This window comes from Desmodus rotundus, chromosome 10 (genome assembly GCF_022682495.2).
Source record: "Desmodus rotundus isolate HL8 chromosome 10, HLdesRot8A.1, whole genome shotgun sequence".
NCBI lineage: Eukaryota > Metazoa > Chordata > Mammalia > Chiroptera > Phyllostomidae > Desmodus > Desmodus rotundus.
This window is the reverse complement of record NC_071396.1, coordinates 33,022,211-33,048,284: the sequence shown is the minus strand read 5'-3', so window position 1 is coordinate 33,048,284 and position 26,074 is coordinate 33,022,211. Positions and strand designations below refer to the sequence as shown.

Genomic DNA, 26,074 nt, shown 5'->3' with positions numbered 1-26,074 from the left:
ACCCTCCTTCTTGAGCATCAGACCAACGTGCCCCACTGTCAAGCGGCGACCGCCACTTAGAAGCCTGGTTTTCAGCCATGTCAGAAACCTCACCTCACTCGCCATCCCAGCGCCGCCCAGCAGCCTGTGACCTGTTCCTCAGTCAACAATGTCTGCGCCCTCTAGCTTACACGAGTTGGAGCCATGGGACAGAGTTCACCTGCTCACTCTCCCGGTCACATGGGTCCTTACCTCTTACTCAGGTGCACCCCCCTCCAGCCCATTTCTCACTGAGCCTTTCCCAAGTCTCCCTGTTGGTCTTTCTACTCCCAGAGGTTCCCCAACTCCCTCATGCAAGTCTCCCAATTGGCTTCAATACTAATTAAAAAATTTAAGTTTAAATTTTGCTAAAAACATTGTATCATTCCTTTGTTGCCTTTTAAGACCTGCTGCCTGAATCTCCCATCCCTTAGCCGCGACCCTCCAGACAGATCCACCCGTCATTCCCTGGCAGACACGGCAAAGCTTTTTTCACAGCCCTTAGGCCTGGCCGTGCACTTGGTGGCCTGTCACTCATGTGCGCCTCCCTGGCGAGAGTGCGGGCTTCCCAACACAGGGCCTGTTTTAGGAGTCTTTGCATCCCTACCACCTAGCAGTGCCTGGCCAGGAGCTTCTTTCACGTGAAAAGCAGTTTATCCCTGTCATCCTCATCACAGGCCAACGCACCTGATGTAACTCTGGCTCAGGTTTCAGTCTGTCCATCTCCCCCTGCCCCAGCCCCACCCCACCCCAAAACAGAAAGTTATCACTGTGTCCAGCTTGAAGGACTAAGTAAACTCCTTGGGTGCTTACATTTATTTGACTATCCAAAGCACAGTGCTTACTTCAGAACATTAAATAAGCACTGGCAAATAGATGAGCGTTGGGCTCTGCTGTTGAGAAAGTGGGAACAAAATTATGGCTCTGCCACCAATGGTGGATGGACCCTGGCCCGCTCGGCCTTTCTAGGCCTCAGCTTTCTCAGCTGCACAACGGGCATGAGAATCCAGGTCTTGCAGGATGTTGACAAGACTACACAGAACAGTGGGGGCTTAACAAACAGTGGTCAAGCACAATCATTGACCACCACTTTAGACCACCTCCTAGTTTACTTGTGAGCATCCAGCACCGTTAATCCAAGTAACTAACATAAAAGCAGATTAACGGAAAGATTCGTTTCCTCAAGTACCTTCTCTTGTTTTTATCTTAGATGTGAACATGATTTTTGCAAATTCTTCTGCGTCAAGGGGTCCAACAACACTAATACTGACACAAGAGAACCAATATTCCCTCAATCTAGGGTTCAACACATTCTTCTAGCTGTCTGATATCAGGACCGTGTCAGCTCAGACTGGGTTCTCCTTTGTTAAAAGCTCTCCATCTCCGTTTCCAGGGGCCTGCCAGGGCAGCTCCGGGACCCAGGCCCTGGGAGGAACCACAGTCTCCTGCGACAGCAGACAGTCCATGGGATGAGGGTCTCAGACCTCTTCCAACAGCTTTACCTTTTAATTCCCGGGCTTTGGTGTCCAACATTTTCTTTTCTTCCTCATTCTCACTAGGAATTCCTTCATCTTCATCTCTGTTCCTAATACAACCAAAATAAAACAGAACAAAGCATTCCTAAAACGTCCTTGACTCTGGGGACTGCCCAGTCGATTCTGAAGTCACAGAGACACGAGGAGGCCGGGCCGTGGGGAGCTTACAGGGTGTTGATCGTGTCCTGGATGATCTGAATCCAGCTATTCCGCTCCTCTTTGGAGCTGGCGTGGACCTCCACCATCTCCGGGTCTTTCATCCCCATGCTGATCAGGAATAAGCCTTTCTCCTCATGTGCTACTTCCCTCACAATCAGCTTCTTTAAAGAAATCACTGTGGATTTGTGGTCCTAAAAAAGGGGAGAGGGCAGAAGTAAGAAACAGACACAGACTCTTAACGTGCACGGACAGCTTCAATCTCAGGGGACACCAGACGCCCTTTAAAAGCATATATTCTAACAAACAGCGGCAGAAGTAGGAAAATGAGAGATATCTCATGACTTCACTTACATTTTATCAAACAGAAAAGGAGTTCCATAAAGGAAATGACAGTTTATGGCCATAAAGGTTCTAGTCATGTTTTCTACACGATGAACCTTTGCACATTCTCACAGAACCTGGGTGGCAATGTTACCAATTAGCATGATTTATGGGGCATAACATGTGGGAAATGCCCCAGTGATCACATGCCTGAGGCTCTCAAAAGGATTATAAAGGAAACAGAAAATAATTTGGGGGGTAGGAGGGCTGACAGAATTTTTTTTTTTTAAAGATTGTATTTATTTTATTTTTAGACAGAGGGGAATGGAAGGACAGAGGGAGAGAAACATCCATATGTGGCTGCCTCTCGTGCGCCCTCTACTGGGGACCTGGCCCGCAACCCAGGCATGTGCCCGGACTGGGAATCTAACCAGCGACCCTTCAGTTCACAAATCGCACTCAATCCACTGAGCTACACCAGCCAGGGCAGAAAATTTTAAGAGTATACAAGAAATTACACAGAGGAATTTGTCCTGAGCCAAGTAATTTTGAGTGGGCGGGAGGCCAAAAATACAGTGTTTCATTTACGCTCAATAGTTACCTCTAGCTGTTCTGAATACTATTCTTCATTACAAACAGAGGAGAGTACTAACAGTTCCGCTTACCAATGATGCAAAGATGTATTTCTGGTCTTTTTCTTGAAGGAAAACCAGGATGTCAGTCAGCAGAACTGCTTGAACCTCTGTCCCGTCGGCAGGGAAGAGAGAACAGTGACCAGTTAGCCGTTTGGTAGCATCAGGGCACTTTTATTAGTAATTCAGAGCAGAACATGTCAGAGACGACCCTCCTGTGCGGCAGCCGTTTTACATCCGGCCACGACCCACGTCTGGTCGTTTAAAATGGGATCTTTGCGGCCAATGCCTTGTCATGGGAAAGGATAAGTATTTAGTTCTGGAGAGATGCACCCCACAAGGCAAGATTTCAAGCATAAACTACTCTAAGAATACCACTGCAGAGCAGGACCATGACAGCCCACCACATGCTCGGGTCACAGGTCTTCTCATCTGACTGTAGCGATGGGAAAGGCGTGGGACAGCAGACGGAGCAGCTGCCCAAAGCTGATGTGGAGAGCCGTCTAAGCCTAACTAACGAGAGGTAGACTTCACGTGCCCCAGAGAACAGGAAGGGCCGCCCACCACCCTGACTTCACAGGCTCGTGGGCACTGTGGCGTCGTGTCTGGTCAGCCTCAGCCTCTCTGTGCCACGGAAAGAGCCTTCTCTGCTTATCACATGAAATAAAAGGTAACCCAAATGAACATCTCTAGTTGGATCTAGGGATCGAAAGAATGCCACAAACTCTTGCTCTAATTCTCTAGGAACACCAAGTGACATCTTTCATCATTAAGGACAAAGTCTGACATCTCTGGAGCTGGGGCAGCTACTAAGCTCTGAAAGCCTGGTCCGCTGGAAAGGGGAGCCTGTGATTCCCTGGGGAAAGAACAGAACTGACACTGGCAACCCCCCGGGGGTCAGGTCCCTCCTGCTACTACCAGGGGCCCCACTCTGTGGAACTCACTGCAAAGCCCTGAAGAAAACAGAAGCAAACAGGTCTGATTTCTAGGGAGGTCGAGTTTTTCAGCCTAGATGAGTAATTTTCCATGCACTACCATTAGTTCCATTCTTTTTTTTTTTTTTTTAAGCTTACTTTTAAGTAACTCAGGTGCCTGCCAAAAAAAAAAAAAAGTTCCAAAACACAAGCTTCACCTTCACTGGATCTTGAAGTTGCTAGGAGGGGTGCCGGGGGATCAGAGAAAATCCATCCCTTCAAAGGGCGCCCCACACAGTACTGGCTGTCCCTGGCACTGGTTCACTTGGGGTGAGAATGACTCAACACCAGCTCCCCTCCCCACTGGCGGCCTTTCAGGTCCGAAAACTGAGCCTTCTACCATGGGCTTGACCACAGCATTATTCCAACAGCTGGAATCTATTAGTTTTTTTATTTAGGGAATGGATAAATAAAGTGCTTTGTAAAGGAAAGAGAACAAAGAGCTAGCTCTGGGCAGTGGCGGCTCTAGAAAACTCAGCTCCTTACAGGACGGGGCAGGTGTAGCTCAGCCCCCCATCTCTTGCAGACAGTCGCAGAGGGGCAGCGGGAGAGCGCCCTGAACCAGGCCCTGAGAACAGCACAGAGGGTCCTGCTGGAGAGCAGTCTCTTCATTCTGTTCCCAGCCTCTGTGTGATGGCAGAGGAGGTAGAGGCAGAGGGGGTAGGGGAGGAGGGTCCTGCTTCATTCACCTTTGAGACCATCTGATGCCTGGACTTCACTGTGTGGTCTCAGCTTAGTGAGACTCTAGCTAAGGACCCTGGGTCCTCTCTGACCACAGCACCTATCACATCACTCCCACCCTGAAGACAGAAGCACACATTCCACCTCCTCGGTCTCATGCTGGAGGGGCTGGCGGCACAGGGCCCGCCTGCTTCCTGTGCGCAGCGACTTACACTCCAGGCCACTGGGGAGGTAAGAACTGCCACACAGGCCCAGAGAGGACAGGTTTAATGAAAACAGTTACTTTTTTTAAAAAATCAAATGCACAGATGAATTCACAAACCTCATAACTTCCTTAACTTGAAAACTAAAAATTAAAACCAAATTAAACGCAAATATGTTTCACGATCTCTTTTCTTTTTAGATAAAAGGCACAAATATCAAGTTTAATATATGTAGCTGATGCATTAATAACTACATTTCTCTGAGGTCTCAGGAGCTGAAAGTCCCTCCGACACCTCTTTAGAGCAAGGGATGCACACAGTTCTACTCTCAGAGATGCTGTGAGGTGGCTGATGGTGCCGATGCTTTGCCAGAGCCCCCATCTCAAACCTGCCGCCCTTCCCTCGTAGGCAAACACACCCTCCTTACCACCTGTGTTTCTGTGTCAATCTTTTCCCTTGCTTTCTTTCTTAAAATCTCCTTTTCCATTTACCCAAGTGCATTTCCTTGCAAACTTGCTGTATTTTATGACTTGATAAGCTCCCTTAAACCAGTCCTTTCTGATACCTGATTAAGAACAATTAAGTGATGGCTGCTGCTGCGTGAAGTCTGGATGTGGGCTCCCTAGGAACAATCTGCTGGTGAGCTTCTAACAGGAATATCTGGATTTCGCCTGCTGTCAATTGGCGCCAGCTCAGACTCAGAGCAAACGTGAGCCTTACCTTTCAACCTTCCCGCCGCGTTCTTCAGAAACACACTCCCGTCCCGCACCAGCTTCTTCCGCTTCAAATCCTCCTTGGCAAACATCTGACCGCTCTTCATTCTCATGATCGACTTGCTGTCTGTCTTCGTGTAGATCTCATTGAGACGCACTTTCTTTTCGTAACTGGCCACTTTGCTGTCTACAGCTCCAATCACATCCTTCACCAAACTCAAGGAGTGAGCCAGGTCTTCCTGCTCCACTTCATTGTCTTAGAAGGAAAGCATATTCCTAAGCACATTTCTAAGAAGGAGGGGGATCCTACCCTCCTCCTCCTCCTCGCCATCACCCTCCCTCTGTGGGCATGCTCTCGGAGCTAAGCCCATGTGTCAGAGGGCACGTCCCCTTCCCTCCCTCAGACCTAAGTTAAATTCTAAATAAAGTCAGACAGTTTCAGTAATACAGACAACATGCAATTACATGCTATGTTGTCAAGCAGTAGGAACCAAACCTTTTTTAAGGAGAAAGAGGAGCAACCATTTATTTGTCTCTGTTTTACTAATCTTTAAATGTAACTGCCTATGAGTCAAGAGAAACCAGCAAGTGCTGAGGAAATAAGAAACAGCAGCAGTTCTAGTACTTATGAGGGAAACTGGTGGGAACTCTCTCTCTGTCTAGTGACAAGGGAGAAGTTACTCAGGTCCCTGAGCTCTTGATGGCATCAATAAGTGGTTCCTTCCCTTCTTGCTATCATCCACCCTGAGCCCACCAACATAGTATTTCAGATTTTCATTCAAACCAACAGTTTTTAGATAAAAACCCAGGGTCTCTCTTAGACCCACTAAAGCAGGAAAGAGCTCCTCCGTAGGGTCTCTGGTGCACAGGGGATGCGGGGCACCAGCGCGCAGGGCTGACGAGAAGGAGGCTCACCTTTGGTGCACTGCAGGATTCTTTGGAATAAAACGGGGTACTTGGTGATGCGCTGGGTCACCAGCAGTATGCACTCCGGGATTCCGAGCCTCCTCACAACTGAGCTGCTCATCTTCTTCTGCAAGGGAGTAAAGGAACGGTCAGGAGCTACCCAAGGACGGACGCTCCATAAATCTGAGGGTACGTGACGCCCTGGACAATGACGGGGATGCTCATGTTTCCCATCAATACCTTTACAAATGCCTGGAAACGCTTATCCTTGGTATACAGGTCTTTGAAGTAGTTCACAGACTGGTTGTGCTGCCCACAAAACTTGCCGTATGTCTTCTTTAAGCGTTCTGCGTTCTCCCCTGAAAACTGCAGAGAAAAAAGAGCAGAAATTAGGCCGTGACTCAGGTGCTAAACTTGTATTACCACTTTGTACAGAGTTGCCAATCTATTTGTAAAAGTCAGGAGGGCTTCCTCATAAATTGCTCCAAAGGATTAAAACAGTGCGGTAGCTTTGGAAAGCAGTGTGGCAGTTCCTCAAGAAGCTAACTAACCAAGGTATGTCACAACTAGACATAAAACCATATGTCCACAGGAAAACTTACATACCAACACTCATTATTCTTTATTCATAATAGCCCCAAAGTAGAAATAACCCAAATGTGCATCAAAGGATACGGGGATGAATAAAATGCGGTGTGTGTGTACATGTGTGTACACACACACACACACGTATTTATATGATGGAATATTAGCCACAAAAGGAAAAGAAATACTGATTTCATACATGCTACAGTACTGATGAACCTTGAGAGCATTATTCTAAATAGAAATGCCAGTCACAAACCACCATATATTGTTTTATTTTATTTGTATAAAATGTCCAGAATAGGCACATTCAGAGACAGAACGCAGACTGGTGGTTGCCTAGGGCTACGGCAGTCGGTGGTGGCAGGGTCATAAAAATGTTCTGAGACTGTCTGTGGTAATGGTTGCACAATTCTGTGAATATGCTAAAAACCACTGAATTGTACGCCGTCCAAGGGCGGGTTATATGGCATCTGAATTATGTTTCCATAAAGCTGTTTTATATATATTTATAACAATGAACACAAATATCTACGTACCGCGTACATAAGAAATGCAAAACGTGTTCTGTGTTGTAATCGTGGCAATAGAACAAGGAAAGCCCACTAGAAGGTTTTCATGAGATAGTCTTAAAAATTTCACCTTGGTAGTAAGTTAAGACACTAGAACAGCCGTCATTACCCTGGGGTCTGTTTCTTGTGCTGCGCTCAGCACAGCCACCCTGAAATCACTCCCAAATGTGTGCAATCTCAAGGGTTCCTCTGAACATCTGTTCACTTTGGGGCAAACCGACGAGGGGCTACATGCTGAGCATTGATTCCCACTGGACTAGAACCCTCTGTGGGCAACAAGGGTTGGTCCTTACAAAAAACCTTGCAGGGAGCTTTTCCGTTTCCCCTTTACCAACAGAGAGGCTGAGGCAGTGAGGCTCTGAGGGAGCTGCTCCGATCATCATGCAAGAGCCCAACAGGTGATTCGGCCCCAGAACCCCACGGGGCGGAGGTGTGAGTCCTGCCATCAAGGATGTTACTAGAGGATGTGCACAGACCTAAGGCGCTACAAACACCACAAGTCCAGGTGAGATGAGGCACCTGTGCAGGTCTGAGGGCAGAGGGATGTCTGGGGAGAAAAGGTCCTCACTCACAGAGCTGATGACTCCTGCTTTGAGGGCCTACCTGTTGCGGATACCTGTGCTAAATATTTGGATTTACTGGATAACATACTTCTAGAGCACTTGAGGCAGAGATTTAAGGCATATTTAGCTTTGTGGTTCCAAGTAGTATTTAGTAGATACCCAGTAAATACTGGAGAAAAATGACTGAACGACTGAATGAGGTGAGGAGTCGGACTCCTGAACACAAGGGAAGGACGAAACTTCCAATTCCCAGGTAACCGTTCCAGCAATTAAGACCCTGCTTCTACACCGAGGCAGAGATGCTCTGGGGAAAAACAGCTAGTCAGATGGGATAGTATGCCCCTCAGTCTGTAAAGGTTATACTACGAACATTTAAAAAAACTCAAAAGTTTTAAAAAGAAACATAAAAATTGTCTATGATAAACACATGTAAAAGTATCAAAATAATTTTTAGCCAAATTGTTTTTGGAGTAAGACTGAAATTGTACCACACCCTGATGAAAATATCAGTAAGATATATTTTATGAAGTATTTTATAGATAGTTCCTCATTCAATTTTCTATGCACAGGTGGCTTTCAGGTAAGTGAGGTCCTTTCGATTTGAGGCAGAGGGGAAGTAGACACTTCTAACAAACATTTTTTTGATTTGTTAAGCTACACTGTTTCTCATGGTATAGACTCTGAGGAAGAAAAACTGACTTTTATTGAGTATCTACCATATATGCTAGGTACTTCACACATTTTATATACATACATATATGCACATGTGTATACATATATAAATGTGTGTATATAATATATACATATACATATATAAGTGTATATACATACATTTACATATGTGTGTATATGAAAGAGCATTAGGACAGAAAAGCTACTGTCCTCATTTACAGAAAAGGAGGTCGAGGCTGGGAGAGAGAGAACACCTTGCCTAAGTGCACAGCGGTAGGAAATGTTACAGCCGAGATGTGAATGCACGGTGGCTGCACCCCAGAGCGTCCCTCCTCCCCATGGCTCACCTGATTTATAAGCACATCTCCCATCCTCTTGATGAGAAAGTTCTTTTCACTTTTATCCACCAGGGATTCCTTCTTCCGCTCCAGGATCCTCTGAAAGAACTGGCTGTGGATGCTGATCAGCTCATCCAAACACGGAAACAGCTTTTCCACCATCTGCTGCTCGAAGAGGAGGTCCGTCATCATCCCCCGGCTGTACACGTCGCTCATGATCTTAAGCGTGCGGACATGGTGCAGCTCCGTCTGCATCAGCTCTGCCGGAGGGACAAAGCTCAGAGATCAGGAAGGCTCCGCGACAAGGATTCTCCTCCCAAGGTCTCCTGCTGCTATGAAGAACCCCATTCAGTCTTACAGCTTCTGAAAGCCCAATTTAAACTTGAAAACTGGGTCAATAGCTGTCTTTCCCCTAAAGTATTCTCATCTTCTTTTTCCTCCATTTTTCAGGGACCAACCACAGCGATTTTGGATTACATCACTCTTTAGTGATTTCCAAACTGGTCTTCACTGGAATTGAAACCTTTCACAATTTCCGTGTTCCTATTTCCTAGAAATCAGTTTAGTGTCTAGTCCTTAGTGTAGTGGAGGAATTAAACTGTCACAAGAGATTTCTTTTTAGGCCTGTTGCATAAATAAGCATGCATATTAAATAAAATGTTCAATAAAATTAAGGAAAATAATTTCAAATAGAAAAAAGGATTAAAGTAAGATCACGTCTCTATACCTCAAAGAAAATCTCTGAGATGCTACACACTTGGCAACTGACTTGCCACAGCCCAGTACATCACTAGATGGAAAATTCCGGACAATGCAACCCAACGTCAGTGGAGCAAACGAAGACTCTCACCATAGATCACTTCTTGCCGCTTCACCACGTCTTTCTTCTGCTGTTTCAGAAACTTGCCGTCTACTACTCGACTCCAGGACTCTGCTTCCAGCTGTTTGGATTCAACCTCAAAGTCTCCCATTAGTTGTCCTTCATTCATATCTGTACCTACTCCTCAAAATATCAAAAAAATCAGTATCAGGACCATGTTCTGTGACCTCTAAAAAGCCTATGCTGGACTTTCCTTGGTGTGACAATTTCCTGAGACACACACACTCTCGTTAATCCAGGGGATATTCACAGAACCATATTCCAGTGTGAGAAAAGAATCATTTCCTGTTTGGGAGTGACAGGCTGTACATGAAAGGCTTTGGCTGAGAGTGAGAACCATCACACAAATGAAATGTGATTAAGACATGATTCCTTTGTGAAGTAGGAATTGGAAGGGACCCGGGAACTTTACTTGTTTAAGGGAGCAAGCTTTCAACTCTGCCAGGAGAGCCGGAACTGAAAGTCTAGGGGGAAAAGCATTTGTACTAGTGTACGACCGTGTTAAAAGCAACGACATCCTTCAGGGGACAACTATCTGACCACTGGGCAGGTTTGATCACCAATTTATGATAAAGCACAGGATGCTTTACAGACAGTTTAGAGAATCTTCACGGGAGTAAGGAAGAGGCAGACACTATTATTCCATCCACACTTGCATTCTATGTAATGAAGTAACACAATCTCTACAGAGAACAGAAGCCGTAAGTTCCTCTTACCCTCATCAGTAAGTGATTCTGTGGACTCATTGACCTTGACAATTTTATTTAGCGAGTCTGTGGAATGAGACAGGAATTTCCAGGTGTTCGATATGTTCTCATCGTTGCCAACTCTGGGGACAAAGAGAAGCGCGTCAAATATGTTCTGAGGAGCTGTGGTTTGACAGCTGGCTGGAGGAACTGTCCCGAGTGCAGACAAATTACTTAGGTCAGGAACTCAGCAAAGAGAACTGACAATGAAGGCATTTAGCATCACTGCAAACTTTGATAGGTGGGAAGGAGAAACCTGTCCTCCTAAACTATATACACTTTACAGAGGAAATTTCTTTATTGGAAAATCACTGTCTAACCAGTACATGTCTCATCCTGTCCTCTAAGTAACGATAGACTGAGTATTCTCTTTTTATTTTAAAAAAATTATTAAATTTATTGGGGTGACATTGGTTATTCTTTTACTCTCTTGACCCCAACTCACCAGCTAGTGAGTAGGTACCTGGTGTTTGTGATGTGACATAAAAGCAAGCCGGAATCATATGCAACTTTAAATTTTATGTAAAGACCAACTTTAGAAAGTCACAATGCAAATACTGTTAACCACTTTGAAAAGAAGGCCTTTAGATGATAATACAAAGCCAAAAAATAAAAATACTTGAAGTTTTTTTTTTTCTTAAGGAGGAGTAAACATCAGCCAGCACAGAGGCTTTAGAAAATATAGACAAAAATACTACACCCTTTAGGTAAGAAGTCTCCTCCCGCCAAGGGTAAGGGAGACGTCAGAGATGTTTTCACACCTGCACTTCATGGGAAGTCAAGCATCTTACCCCAAACAGCCAGTGACACCAGAGTCATCCCCATGCTACCATGTGACAGCTGCAGCCTCCGCAGTCAGGGGGTCATAGCAACTTCCGCAGGGGTCACAAAAGGAACCCGGTGCCACCGAGTGGGTGGGAACCTCACCACAACAACTGGCCCAATATTCACTCCCATGAAACTGACTTAAGAGGCAAGAGGCAAGGATGGAAAACAAATTAACACAGAAACAAGCAGACCAGGTTCATGCAACCAACAGAAAAGTATGCCACCTAAAATCTAAGTGGTTGCAACCAACAATTCAGGATGTAATCATCCTTTCTCCTCCTTTCCTTGTGTGATTTAGAAATCATCCTTTTCAAATGCAGGGTCTTCAGAAGCGGGCTGTCGGGTACAAAAGTGCAGGACAACCTAGCACGACAATGGCGTTGAAAGGGGAGCCTTGTCACCAAACGGCCATGACCGCACATCAAAATGTAATCCTCACGCTCACTGGAATAACTCAGTTGTGCACCAGCCGATTATCTTACACATTTTTTAAAAAATAAAAACATCTTCTTGCCAAATGGTATGATGATTATGCTCCTGTTGCCTGATGTCAGCTGTGCTCTCTCAATGCCCACTCACCCGGCAATGTTCTGTATGGAGACGCTTTTGGACAGTGACACGCTCTGCTGGGACCGCCTGTGAGGAAACATGGGGGCGGCGGTGGTTTCATCGGCCAGGAGGACCGCGGATCGAGGGCGCTCCTTGGGCTGCGCGGCTGCAAAGGAAGAGGACACTGATGAAGCGCCGCTGAGCCATGCCCGCCAGTCCTGAATCATCTGACAAACGCCAGAGGGAAGCAAACTGCGGAAGAACAGATTTGCCCTGGAGTGTGAAAGGGTCCAAAAACTCTGTGGAGGACAATGTGGTAATATCCATTAAAACTGTAAACGTGTAAACACTTTGATCCAGTAATTCCATTTCAGGAAACGTTTATTCCAAAGATATCCTTGTTTGTGCTTGAAATAACACATGTCCAAAGATATTCAAACTTTGCCCATTTATTCAAATGGGCAACACTGCAGGTGAAAGCAAAATAGTGGAAATGACGCAATGAGTATGAAAAGAAGATCAATTAATAAATTATGGTACACTAGGCAATGGAATAGTATGTAGTTTTAAAAAGTAAGGACACCCTCCATGAATCGATACAGATCTTGAAGACAATATAGTAAGGGAGAAAAATAAATCAAGGTGTAGAATAAAATGCAGAACAGTCATGATTTTTTAAAAGAAAAATTAATAATCCAATATTAATAATTCAATAAAAACTTTAATAAAGAAAACTGAAGAAGATACGTATAAAACTAAAAAGAGCGATCACCTGTAGGGTGGAATGGAAATCATTCAACAAGAACTAAGAATTGTGTGAAAACGTAATGTATGTCAACATTTACACTAAATCAAAACGAAACAAGACTGAACGACTGGCAGGACAAAAGGACTAGCAGGGACAGTGGAGCACAGTGCCCTCTGGGAGCGCCTGCCAGGGCATGGCTGAGGTGCTGGTTGGATGTACAGAGGGTCAGCCCTCCCTCCCGATGGGGGTGGGCCCAAGGAGGTCTACGCACTGTATGAGCTCCCCGTGATTCCTCTGCATGCTGTCTGAGAACAAAGATTTTGACCAATTCCTTTAATTTACAGATGTGGAAGGTGCAAGGCTTGTTTAATGCCACACAGCTCATTTGTCCTCAAACTGAGTATTTTCCCTAAACACGACCACAGAGGAACCTGGAGCCCTAATTTTATGCTAATGTGGTCACACTGGCATTTGCGTAGGAAATTATTCTTCCTTGGTAAGCAAACTCCTGCCCCAGACATGAACTGCATTATCGGTCCATCCTCAGGAGCTGAAGGAAATAAGAGTGGGGGTGCTGCTATGACTTCACGGTATATCAGGATGTTTCTGCCTTAATAAAACCCCATAAAACCATTAATTTCCAATTCCAATTCTATTTAGCAGACAGTGATACAATAAAACTCCAGAAACATGCCACACTACAACACGGCCAGACCTTTCCTGCAGGAAGCAAACCAAAAGGATGAGCTGGGGGCCTGACCCAACGGAGGCTCTGGGCGGCTCAGAGAGACACAGATGTGCTCAGAGGCGCAGGAGCCGGGGCACAGCCTCAGTGCATCAGGAAGGCGTGAGCCGATCAGATCTGATGGAGGAAGCAACACTGGATCTTGAGGAAGGTGAGGATGTGGACAGGGAGAAGGAAAGAGGACACTGTGCTGAGGACTGTATGAATGAAGGCAGACGTGAGCACGCAGTATTAGAGTATGAAGGTGGAGGGGTAAGTACAAGAGGGAGCAAGTAGGGTGTGTGGAAGGGATCAGTGAAGGGCTGGAGAAGCAGAATGAGGTTCGTTAGACAAGATCTCGTTTGACTCATTCAAGTGTGAGGCACTACAAACGAGTGTAATTGTCAACTCACTCAAGAGGAATTTCAAGATGCACAAGGGCCCAGCTGCTTAAACACACAGGACCACAGTTCTGCTTAGTCTTTTAAGCTAATACACTAACTAGAAACCTTCTAAGAGAGTTTCATGGTAGAATGTTAAGATTTTGGTCAAAAAATCTGCAGCCTCCTATAACTTACCACAAAATAGGTACTCAAGTCTTGATGAGTAACAAATGAATACCATACAGGTCTTGAACCAGAGAGTGAAAGAGAACTATGGGAGGTGGGCCACTTACGTTTGTTCCTCATAATGACTGTGGGCAGCGAAGACGTGTCCTGTGCCTGCAGGCTCCCTTTGGGCTGCTGGGAGAAAAGAAAACAAATTCGTGAAGACCGCATTTATGATTTCACTTCTGTGAAGTTTCTGGGAGCCTAGAGTAGGAAGACAGCCAGGTGCTCCTACCTTCCCACTACCTTCCTACCTCACCAGTGGTCCTCGGCACCCTCCGTCCCAGCCAGTCACCCCCACAGCCTATCCTATGAATCCACTCCGCAAGCTGATGCCATGCACTCTGCATTTTTCTGCCTGGAATCATCTTGCCCTCACAGGCCTGACAGTCTTCTCTCACACGACCATTTATCTGTACACCACCTCTCTGGCAAAGCCATCCTACTTTCTGCTTCTCACTCAAGACAGTACCCAGCACCCCACTAGGATTCTGCACACCCCTCCACTTAGTGTCTTCCTCATCTGTGGTCATCGTCTGCCTGCCCACCTTCCCCACCAGTATGCTGGTCCCCAAACACCTTCTGTGCCTTCTGTATCTGATTTCTCCAGCGACTAGCATGTACAAGGCGCTAAATAATTCCTATGTGTGCTAAATAATTCCTATGTGAAGTGCTATGTGTAGTGAGGACTTTTGGTGTAGCATGCAACAGACTCACTTTGTGTGAGAAATCAGTCTGCAGCAGCTAGTCTGGGATAACTCATTAGTGGAAAACAAGTCACTTCCAATTGAAAATGGCACTTCCCTTTTAGGTTCCACTCTCTCATACGGGGGACGCTGTATGTCACTATTTTCCACAGACCCTAGTACGCAATACATTCACAATAGTGGTGAGTCTCCTTGGAGATCACACACTCAAACCCAGTGGGGCCAGGCAGGTAGCAAATGACAGGCAAGGTGTAGGGGTGGGGAGAGAGGCCATCTGGAAATGTACTTCCCACCTGCAGGAAGCAGCAACGACCGGGATCCAGTGGGCTACCAAGGCCACCCATCTCTCTGGCACTGAAGGACCCACAGGCCAGGCACCCCACTGGGTGCTTATGATCTATCAGTGGGGCCAACAAACACTCCTGACTAACTGCTTGGCAAGTTTGCACTTACATTCTTGTGCGGCAAGGGACAGCCCATAAAAAAATACATGTAATCAAACACAGACTCTGAAAGGGTGATTAGGACTATAGAAATAAAGGGAAAAAGAGCAAAGCTGAGAATTGGGAATGCTGGGTAAGGGGGAGTGAGATTTTAAGTAACTGCATTAACTGAAATAAAAGAATACTTCGTGAGCCACACAAATGCATGTCCACGGGCTAAGTAAGATCCGGGGCGCAGAAGTTTGCTCTTCCCCTGGCTCACTGCATCTGCAGTGTGGTCCCCGGACTAGCAGCATCAGCACTGCCAAGGAGCTCATTAGAAATGCAGGTCTGGGCTCTGACCCAGAACCTGAATCTCTGACTGTGGGGCCCAGTGGGCCCTTGAGGTGGTTCTGATGGTGGTTCAAGTACGTAAACGCATCTGGTTACTGATGAGCACACAGCACCTGAGTGAGCATTTGTGTGGGTGCACCTGGAAGCACAGGAACAGAGGCACACTCTGGGGGACGAAAACACAGGCTCCCTGAAAGGTACGTCCCCAAACCCGTACTCTTTTCTTAGGGGCCATATGAGGAGCAGGGCACGTCAGGTGTTTCCATGTGGCTGACACGCCCCATCCTTGTCATCTGAGCAGAGCCTTCGACAGGGACCCGAGGGAGCAGTGCTGCCCGACAGGGATCTAAGCTAACCCTCCACAGCCCTCCGGCCCCCACAGCTCCCGACCCCCACTGCTGGCCTCGGGGGCGCTCCTGCGAGGAAGTGGGTGTGAGAACTGCTGGAAGAGGTCTGCAGATGTGGTTAACACGGGCACAAAGAGAACCCCAGAGAAAGGTATATTTAACACGGAGAAGTCCATTTGAATCTATTTTCCAAAAGCTACAAATTCCCAAGTGGGTTAATTAGAAAGAGAATTAATTACTTAGGAGAAAAAATATATATATCTTTGGTTAGTCTGGCCTCAAAGTTGGTACCAAATGAGTAAAAAAAAAAAAAAAAAAACAAACAAACAAACCCACAACCCCAACTCTCCCAGCTCCAAAAGTTTTATTGCTTTAGCTAGAAATGTCTTACCTTCATCTTGACCTTTGCACAGGAGGCCAGACTTTCTCTACAGCCTTTGTGGACGAAAGCACTGCAGTCTGCAAGGAAAGCAACACACCCAAGGTGACATTACCAAAACAAACAGACCCCAGAGTCCACCGCCCTGCCCTAGCAGCCCACAGAGGTCCAAGCAAGCTCACTCCCACATCAGAATGTGACTGAATGGGAGCACAGATTGCAGCCTTCTTCTTGGAAGCAGGCGTGTGATGTCACTCGGAGGAGGAGGAACAAGAGCAGATGTGATTTCTGATTAACAAAGACTAGAAGTCTAGAGAACCAAGATGGCGGCGTACGTAGACACACTGCGCCTCCTCGCACAACCAGAACTGACAGAAAATCCAACGGCAAGGAAGTCTGACACCAAGTAGATAAAAAAGAAACATACATCCAGACCAGTAGGAGGGGCGGAGACGGGCACCGGGGCGGAGAGGACTTGCGTGGCCATGGCGGGACCGAGACTGGCGGAGTGTGGGACGAACCGGGGCAGGCAGTCCGACCACTAGCAGACCCTGCGGCCCCACATTCGCGCACAGATAAACCAGGACGAAGGACGGGGAACGAAGCAGACCGCGCAACCCAGGGCTCCAGCGTGGGGAAATAAAGCCTCAAACCTCTGATTGAAAACGCCCGTGGGGGTGGGGCAGCAGCAGGAGAGACTCCCAGCCTCACAGGAGAGGTCGTTGGAGAGACCCACAGGGGCCTAGAGTGTGCACAAGCCCACCCACTCCGGAACCAGCACCAGGAGGGCCCAGTTTGATTGTGGGTATCGGAGTGAAAGACTGAAATCCAGTGGAGAGTGGAGCCTGCGCCATTGCTCCCTCTCAGCCCCTCCCCCACGTACAGCCTCACAGCACAGCTACCAGCGTTACCCCGCCCCTGTGAACACCTAAGGCTCCGCCCCTTAAAGTAACAGACTCGCCAAGACAAAAAAAAAAAAAAGGCCCAAATGACAGAACACTTCAAAGCTCCAGAAAAAATACAACTAAGCGAGGAAGAGATAGCCAACCTATTGGACGCACAGTTCAAAACACTGGTTATCAAGATGCTCACAGAATTGGTTGAATTTGTTCGAAAACTAGATGAAAAGATGAAGCCTATGATAAGAGAAACAAAGGAAAATGTACAGGGAACCAATAGTGAAGCAAAGGAAACTGGGATTCAAATCGACGGTGTGGACCAGAAGGAAGAAAGAAACATCCAACCAGAAAAGAATGAAGAAACAAGAATTCGGAAAAATGAGGAGAGGCTTAGGAACCTCCAGGACATCTTGAAACGTTCCAACATCCGAATTATAGGGGTGCCAGAAGGAGAAGAGGAAGAACAAAAAATTGAAAACTTATTTGAACAAATAATGAAGGAGAACTTCCCTCATCTGGCAACGGAAATAGACTTCCGGGAAGTCCAGGAAGCTCAGAGAGTCCCTAAGAAGCTGGACCCAAGGAGGAACACACCAAGGCACATCATAATTACATTAGCGAAGATTACACAGAAGGAGAGAATCTTAGAAGCAGCAAGAGAAAAGGAGACAGTTACCTACAAAGGAGTTCCCATAAGACTGTCAGCTGATTTCTCCAAAGAGACCTTACAGGCAAGAAGGGGCTGGCAAGAAGTATTCCAAGTCATGAAAGGCAAGGGCCTACATCCAAGATTACTGTATCCAGCAAAGCTATCATTTAGAATGAAAGGGCAGATAAAGTGCTTCTCAGATAAGGTCAAGTTAAAGGAGTTCATCATCACCAAGCCATTATTATATGAAATGTTAAAGGGACTTATCTAAGAAAAAGAAGATAAAAAATATGAACAGTAAAAATGACAGCAAACTCACAGTTATTAACAAACACACCTAAAAGCAAAACAAAAGAAAACTAAGCAAGCAACTAGAACAGAAACAGAACCACAGAAATGGAGATCACATGGGGGGTTATCAACAGGGGAGTAGTAGGGGGAGAGAGGGGGGAAAGGTACAGAGAATAAATAGCATAAATGATAGGTGGAAAATAGACAGGGGTAAGGTAAGAATAGTGTAGGAAATGTAGAAGCCAAAGAACTTCTAAGTATGACCCATGGACATGAACTATAGGGGGGGAATGTGGGAGGGACGGGGTGGGCAGGATGGAGTTGAGTGAAGGGGCGGAAATGGGACAACTGTAATAGCATAATCAATAAATATATCAAAAAAAAAAAGGAAAAAAAAAAGACTAGAAGTCTGGAACTTCTCAGGCAAGAAGCTGAACAGTGACCAAGACTAAAACTAAAAGTTTCTGCCATCAAAACGTAAGTCTAAATCACAAGTAAATACATAAATAAAGCCCCTTGATAGGGGCTGAGAATCGTGTATGACTGTGTCGAAGGTAGAACGTGAATCTGAAAGTCTGTTTACATCCTTGTACCTGGGTCTTACCTACCCTGAGCTTTCTGCAACCTGCCCCAAGTCCAGAGCCACAGAAGAAAGGTCATGAGAACGACCCAAAGTACCTCTGGGAGGCCTGACCCAAGAAAAAGCATTCAGGGCAACTTCCTGAACGATGAAGCAGAGACCACAATTTGCCAAGGACAATTTTATCTGAACTCTTATTTGTCACTCTCTTGGCCAGACAGGGTCAGTGACGTAGAAACCCAGCCCTGTGTGTCTCAGAAGGGTCAGCATCACTCTCACTGCTGCCGTGAAGTCAGAACTCAGTGCTGTGCCAGAAGGCCAAAGGTGAAGTAGAAACTGGTCAAGCGTCCATCTGTGGGGACACACGATGACAACTGCCTCTCCAGGGAACAGGCTCCCTGAGAAAATCAGCCAGATACCCTTCATTAGGCAGCACTTCCCACAGACTCAGGAAGCACCGCAGCTCCTGCCTGTGTCAGCTGCCCTTTTTTCTGTTCTCTCAGCTCACGCGTATGGATGGGGGTGGGGTGGGGGGAGTGGAGTGATGATGGGGAGGGGACACTAGGATGGAAGCTGCCAGAGCCTCAGACCCCAAAGGCCTTTCCCCATTTCTTCCTCAGCAGTTGCTCCTCCACGCCTACTTGGTCCACAGATCTCGCCCGTTACAGGACCGCTCACGCTGTACTGTGATTATCCCCGAGGGCTCCTGCAGGGCAGGGGCCCTTCATCTGCCGCTGAATCTTCAACTACGGCTCTCTGGTGCAGGGCCTGGCTCATGGCACCCATTCGGATGTCTACTTCGGACCGATGTCTGTTCTACCCAAAGCCAACTGCCCCAACGCGACTTGGATTACAGTATGTGACATATCAACAACTTTTTCAAAGAAATACAAGAAGAACAGCTGTGAAACTAAATTTGATTTAGGTCCTGACTCCGCTAATTAGTTCACATGACCCTCTACAAGTCCCTTCTCTACAGGTGTGTTTCCTCACCTATAAAATGAAAGACCACATTTTCCCCAAGTTCCTTCTATCTGTGATTCTGTAAGACTCTATGCAACATCTCTCGAAGGAAGGGGTAATTTTTCCAAGTAGATCCCACTAGACCATACAGGAGGATTTTCAACCTCTAAGTCATCAGAATTATCACCAGGAAAGGCCTCTCGTTTAGGGCTGGGTAATCCCAGTGGCTCCTTTTGTCAGCAGAGGGGTGGGAGGGGGGCAGGAGGGGTGAGGGTTTGTTCCGGGCCTTTTACTCCCAGGCATAGCAATACCTCTGATCTAGCTAGTGTCCTCTAGTTCCAGCCCATGTGAAATTCACAGTCTGGCATTCTCCTGATGTTAATAAGCCAAAAGAGACATCCAAGGTCATTTAGCAATGACTGCATGGGAGTCTCTCCTTGGGGAGGCTCACTCAGGAGAGCAACAAGAGGAAGAGCCCGGGAGATCTTATCTCAGTCAAAACTCTCTTCTTGCTTCAACTACTTTCTTCTCCAGGAATAGACTGCCAGGGAGCTATATGGATTTCTTTATACACATTTCCTTATTCTTTAAAAAAAAAAAAATCACATTTATGATAAATTAAAACAATTTTCAATTAGGTTTTATTGTCTTATATTTCACTTATAAAAGTGCATTTTCTCTTTCATTTTGATGAAGATCAATACCATTTTAAGCATCTGTGGGCAACACAGGAAGCGGTAGATTTGCTTGAAAACTTGCCACTAATTCTGATGTACACAAGTGGCCGCCCAGCATACCGTAGTCATGCAGCATCTGTTTCCTTCCTCCCAAGGAGCCCCATCATCCTACAGTGAATTAATTAACTGATGACAATTTTCTGAGGGAGTGGTGCTAGTACTTTTAAACAGACTTCAGCAATATTCAAGTTCTCAGGCCAATGTCAGAGACCTAAAAGACAACTCCAACTGATGAATCATAAAAGCAGAAATCATGGTTAAAGTGTGCTTCTAGTAAACAACTTTTCACACAAATTCATTGTTTTGAGACATGTCCCCAAACTCACCACTCAGGAGAAATTTTAATACATTTTACAACATGGTCACAAATCTTAGGGATAAATACTTTGCATGGACATCTGCTTAACATACTCAAGTACCTACTTGAAAACCACTCAACTTGTTTCCCAGTTGTCCTGGATTTAGCTCACAGCGATGGTTTTAATGCTGTGTGTGGGTGACTTGGAAGCTTCGGCCCCACTGACAGCAGCCAAACTCATGAGGCTAAAACAATATTCTCTGTTTTGGAAAATAGGCCATTACCAAAAACACAAGGCTCAGAGACAAATCTAATACATTTTCAAGCTCTCTGCCACAAACCATACCATGTTGTTAGGGAGGGCAAAGAATTATTTAGCCTCTGTTTATTTATTTTTTTTTTTGAAGATTTCCTAATAGCAGTAAACGACGTGACTTCATTCACAGAGGTCTTGGCACAGAGGTTTATGGGAACAAGGTCAATCCCTAATTAGATTTGTCCCAAGTTAAAGAGCAAACAGCCCAGACTTCAACTTATTTTGTCACTATGAGGCAGCGACAAACGAAAGAAAAGGAAGGAAACCCCACAGGACTGGGACTATCATCTATCTGTGGTGGCTTTTTTCTCTGTAACCCCGGCCATCAACCAGCTCGAATCTTTGGTGAACTGTTATACACTGCACATCCTTCCTCTTGTGGCAGAAAAATACAACCACCCTTTCAATGAGACTAGCTTAAGAAAATCAGCTTTATGAGAGTTAAGAGGAGTGGCCAGGCCAAACCGAACTGAAATTACAGAATGGCATGAATGTGCAAGAACTGCCCACCAAGGGAAGGGTTCCCCTTGAGTTCCACACAGCCAGAGCTCTGAAGGAGGGGGTTTCTGCTACCTCAGTCCACTGATCATTAGGCCACATGCTCAAAAGTTCGCATTCTTCTGCTTACTAGACACAGATCTGAGCAGCAACACCGACCTGGTGAAAATTCTCTGATCCTTAAGGATACAGGTTAAAGAATTACTTTATTTCCGGACAGAAAGATGTGACTCCTTCCTACCATTTCACACCTAACCAAGCAAACTAAAACAGCAGAGACAACAGAAACCACTGAAGTATGAGCAATTTAGATATACATGTTCCAAAGTTCATTTTTGCAACTTCTTGTCAAACATCTTTGGGACATGTGGGGCATGGCCTGGTCTGGACCGACAGAGTTAAGATACCAAGGCATGCAAGAGTTCTCGGTAACCGGTGTAATAACCACAGTGCTGATGTGCAGAGCAAGAGGAAAGCCACAAAAAAGAGCCAAATCATCTTAGCTGAAGTGCTCGCATAACAGTATTTTTCAAAAGAATACTGGTAAACAAAAATTAAAATGCTGGCGTGAGATGAAAATGTAGAAACATTTATTTTTCCTGTCTTATTGTGGCTCGGGATAATCATCAAGTTCAGATACTAAGACTTGAACCTGTATTTTTATATTTGGGATATTTGAAAGAAAATAAATAAAATTCAGTTAATTAGCACAAAATAAAACTGCCCTCTCTGCTTAAATAAGAATTGACTTTATTGATTAGACTCTTCTTTCATCTTCCTTTTCCCTGAACAACAAACTTCTTTTCTTCCATCAATTATATGTATCTTACTCTCTCATATAAGAAATGTTTAAGTGGTCAGAAAACATCTATCTAGAGAGCTGCCTTTCCAGGTAAAACCCAGAGCAAAACCAAAATATCACACACATTTTAAACTCTTATGTTTCCTACTTAGGCTGCAGCTGGTCTACATGTTTATTTTTTTAATCATGACAAACAGCCATCCGCAAAAGTACTTAGAAGCTGCTAACACGACAGAAAGTGAATCAACAATAATCTTCATATCATTTTACATCTGTTTAAAACAAACAGAACAGAACCACTGGCCAGATCCAAAAACCCAAACATAACAGATTCCTGTGAAGGACTCCGCCAAGCATTCCAACGAGCACACTTTGTGTGGCAGCTGGAAGGAACAGCTGACCGCTCAAACGCAGCTTTCCACAACTGAAGAAAGAAGAATCAGAAAGACACTCCTCTCCTTTCCCCATTGAAAGTGCCCTGGTCCTAACAGGCCCTGCCAGGGTTCTCCTGAATTAAATTACTTGAGGTGGTCCTGATGAGGAGTTTCTGTGTTTGCGTTCACTGTCATCCCCCACACCCTGGGAACAGGCTACAATGGACCTGCTTCGGAGGCTCTTCTGTGACCATGACCATTTCTATCTAGTCCACGTAAGGGACTCAGCTTTGGACTCCAGTGGACTCCATGTTAATTTGCTTTACAACATTCTATCCTATTAAATCTCGTACTGTTTGCATGCAGGAGGGTCAAGGAAAGTGAATGAAGAGATTCGGAAGGAGGTGCCAATCAATACCGGCCATCACAACACATCACCACGATGCACACTATATGCCTGATCCTCCTGAACCAGGAGTCCAAAGAGGCTGAGCAGCTGCTCGGGGTCCGAGGCTCAGGGGCCAGACAGCAGAGTTGTTAAACCAAAGGGGAGGCTAAGAGTACAAGGGAGGCAAACGACTAACTGGAGGGATGCTGAGTTTCCTGAGACTCCTGGGAAGATCCTGAACACCACGGGGGATGGAGGGAAGGGAAAGATTCTGAGTCCTCTAATTACTCAAATTTTCCACTTCCGGCCAAGATAACAGATGGGGCTACATACACACAAATACTCACTGCAGGCTCTGTTCTTTCAGGAAGCTGGAGAGAATCAGCCAATTACTTTAGTACTTTTGCTTCTTTGCGAAGATGACTATACATTCTTCCTCTCCTCTCAAGCCCTGATATTTCCCCTCTTCTTTCTGTAAGTGCACCTTAAATTTACACAATGCTCCATGTCACCTACCCTCAAAAAGGAAGGAAAGGTGTCCGGCATATGTTGCTGCTCAGTAAATATTTGCTAACAGACCACTTTTGAATGAATCACAATAACACACACAGTACATTAAAGAGTTCAGGAAACTGGGTAACTGGGTAACTTCTTTACTGGGTAACTTCATTTACGATTAAAAAACCTCAAGGGCCTAATTATTGATAATTAAATGTAAAAATATAGACCCCGTCCAAAGTCATCAGGGTTCCCTAGATTATGCACCCAGCTCTCCCCTAACTAACCCAAGTGACACAGGAAAAGCCATTTCCTCCTTTTCTGAAAGAATACAAATCACAACAACCCACTGATGAAGAACACTGAAATGTGTGAGAGATCTCCACGAAGATCCTTCAAGGACTTGCTTTTATTCTTTAAGCTTTATTCAGTTACTGTTTAAATCTACACCTCAGTTGAATGATGTCCTGTTCTTTCATTAGGGATTCTATTCATTTTAACTTTTTAACAATTCTCAACATCTTCTCTTGCTTGGGCCCTGCTAACTCTTCCTCACGGTGGTTTACCTCCATGCGTGTTGCCTATGCAGTTTTTATCGTAAGCCCAGCTTCAGCTTTCTAGGGCTGTTTCCTCCCACGGGAACCCCCGACACCCTGTATTTTCCAAGTGACCCGGTGGTGCGGTCTCGTGTTTGCTGTAGCTGGGAGTCCTCAGCGTTTCTTCATTCCTGGACTGGGATTCCATGAAACCTCTAGTGAAAATTTCTTAGCTTGGGGTTCCACCGCAAAGGGAGGGTCTAAGTTTTAGCCCCTGATTTCATGTGTGCTGCAGAATTCTCACTCAGGGTCCTGTTCCCTTGCTGCTTCTGAACGGGGTTTTCTAGGACCTTCAGCGTGAAGGTGAGTCTTTAAAACCCTCAGTTTTTTCAGGGGCCCAGCCCCAGCTCCCACTGTGTGACTTGAAGCCACATATCCTGTTCCCAAGTGAGGGGGACGCTCTTTACTGCTGTGATTCTGAGTTCCCTCAGGTATTTTCCTTTCTGCAGGCTCAGCTTGTTATTAGGTTTTTTTAGAGACTATATTTTATCAAACATTTTTCTGTCTTAGAGCAGAAAGCAGGTGTTCAGTCTGCTTTACTGATGAAGTGCCTTGACTGTCCAGCTCGTACTGCCAGTCTAAAAATATAACCCCGCCCTGTTTTTCTCCAAGACTGGGGATCCCCCGACGGAGAACTTGGCAGGAGGGACTCACAGAGTGGTTCTTTGGAAGACAGGAGGAAAATTTCCCAGCTCTCATTCATACTGACCGAAAAGAGAGATGGAGTAAATGTATAGACAGATATGCTGGGGCCTCCCTCAGCCTGTGTGTCAGGCAGCGTCACCTCACCTGTGACGTAAGTGTTTCTGGAGGGAAGAAGAGTACACAAAGTCCTGCAAAGAAACTACGACTCTAAGACAGTAAGTATACGTAACAATATTAATAACTAACAAGAGAACAAGAAAATGGCAAATCTGACTTCTCTCGGTCCCAGAATGAGCTCTCTGTAAGTACAGTACAGGGCACGTATGTAATTTTTATGTTAAGCATATAAACCCTGTGTGAGAAGGCTAAACATATGTTAATGGTGGACGAACATACAGACAAGTGCTTGCTGGCAACTGCCTTAGGCAACCACCAAGTTATCCCACTACTGAGAGGTGGACTGTGTCCAGCTGCTAAGAAACTACCCAGGAGACTATGCTGGAGTTCTCAGCTTGCTGGTGAGTCACACGTGAACGAGGACAAGTGTGTATGATGCCTGCCCACAAGGATGCAGAATGATTGAGATGAGAGTCCCCAAGAAGTTTTTGGGTTTTGTTTTTTAAATAGGACAGTAAAACAAAGAGGGCTGTTGACAACATCTGGGATACAGTATGTCCACAAAAGTCATTTTGCAAGGATATGGGTGATGCAGCCCGTCCTTCAAAAAGTCCCAACAGCTGTAGCTCAGATAAGACAGGCTGCGGGCTACGTGGTAGCTAGAACTCTACTCTTGTCTTCTAGTCAAGAAAGCAGAGAGTGGAAATTATTATTGTAGTAACTTCCAATCTGCTCAAATAAACTTGTAAAAACTTCCATGTCCAAAAAGGTAACTATTTTTAGTCACAAATCACTGGGACAGTCCACACAAAGGACTGAACACGAGATGACGTCATGACATCACGGTCTGAGAGTGCTCCTTGGAGCCCGAGGCGCTCACTAGTCAGTCTGCACCGGGTACAGGCATAACGTGATGCTATCAGCTGCAGCCCTGGGGGTGACTGGGCTGGGCCTGGGGTGGCTGATCTGCAGGCTCTGCACATGTTTGACCACAGAAGCCTCCTCAATTGGCCCCGGTGTGCAAAGGGATCGTACAAAGACAATCCCTTTCTATCTGTGCGACAAAATTTTTAGATGTGAAGTCTTGGAACGCGGGGTCTACAATCAGTGCCTGGGCGTCAAAGCTAGCCCGAGGCCTATTTTCATATGGCCCATGAGCTACCAATATTTTTAAATGGTTGAAAAAAGTTTTTAAAAATTAATAGGCATGACACCTGGAAATGACATGGAATGCAAATTTCACTGTCCCTAAGTCAAGT

At 45.7% G+C, this 26,074-nt stretch overlaps 1 protein-coding gene across 13 annotated transcripts in view; it reads right to left on the bottom strand.

The window, feature by feature from the left end:
• The window catches only part of AKAP13 (A-kinase anchoring protein 13), a 230,064-nt gene that overhangs the window by 13,045 nt on the left and 190,945 nt on the right, over positions 1-26,074 (bottom strand). For 9 of the 13 annotated variants that reach the window (XM_045196387.2, XM_024561921.3, XM_024561924.3 and 6 more), the window contains 12 exons: positions 16,177-16,244; positions 14,024-14,090; positions 11,906-12,041; positions 10,469-10,581; positions 9,723-9,875; positions 8,882-9,132; positions 6,383-6,508; positions 6,152-6,269; positions 5,244-5,492; positions 2,699-2,775; positions 1,722-1,903; positions 1,521-1,603 (listed from right to left, as the gene is read on the bottom strand). In XM_045196387.2, the coding sequence (XP_045052322.2) occupies positions 1,521-1,603; positions 1,722-1,903; positions 2,699-2,775; positions 5,244-5,492; positions 6,152-6,269; positions 6,383-6,508; positions 8,882-9,132; positions 9,723-9,875; positions 10,469-10,581; positions 11,906-12,041; positions 14,024-14,090; positions 16,177-16,244 (1,623 nt within the window). The remainder of the gene's footprint in view (positions 1-1,520; positions 1,604-1,721; positions 1,904-2,698; positions 2,776-5,243; positions 5,493-6,151; positions 6,270-6,382; positions 6,509-8,881; positions 9,133-9,722; positions 9,876-10,468; positions 10,582-11,905; positions 12,042-14,023; positions 14,091-16,176; positions 16,245-26,074) is intronic. The other 4 variants (XM_045196389.2, XM_045196393.3, XM_024561923.3 and 1 more) reach the window with 3 other exon arrangements.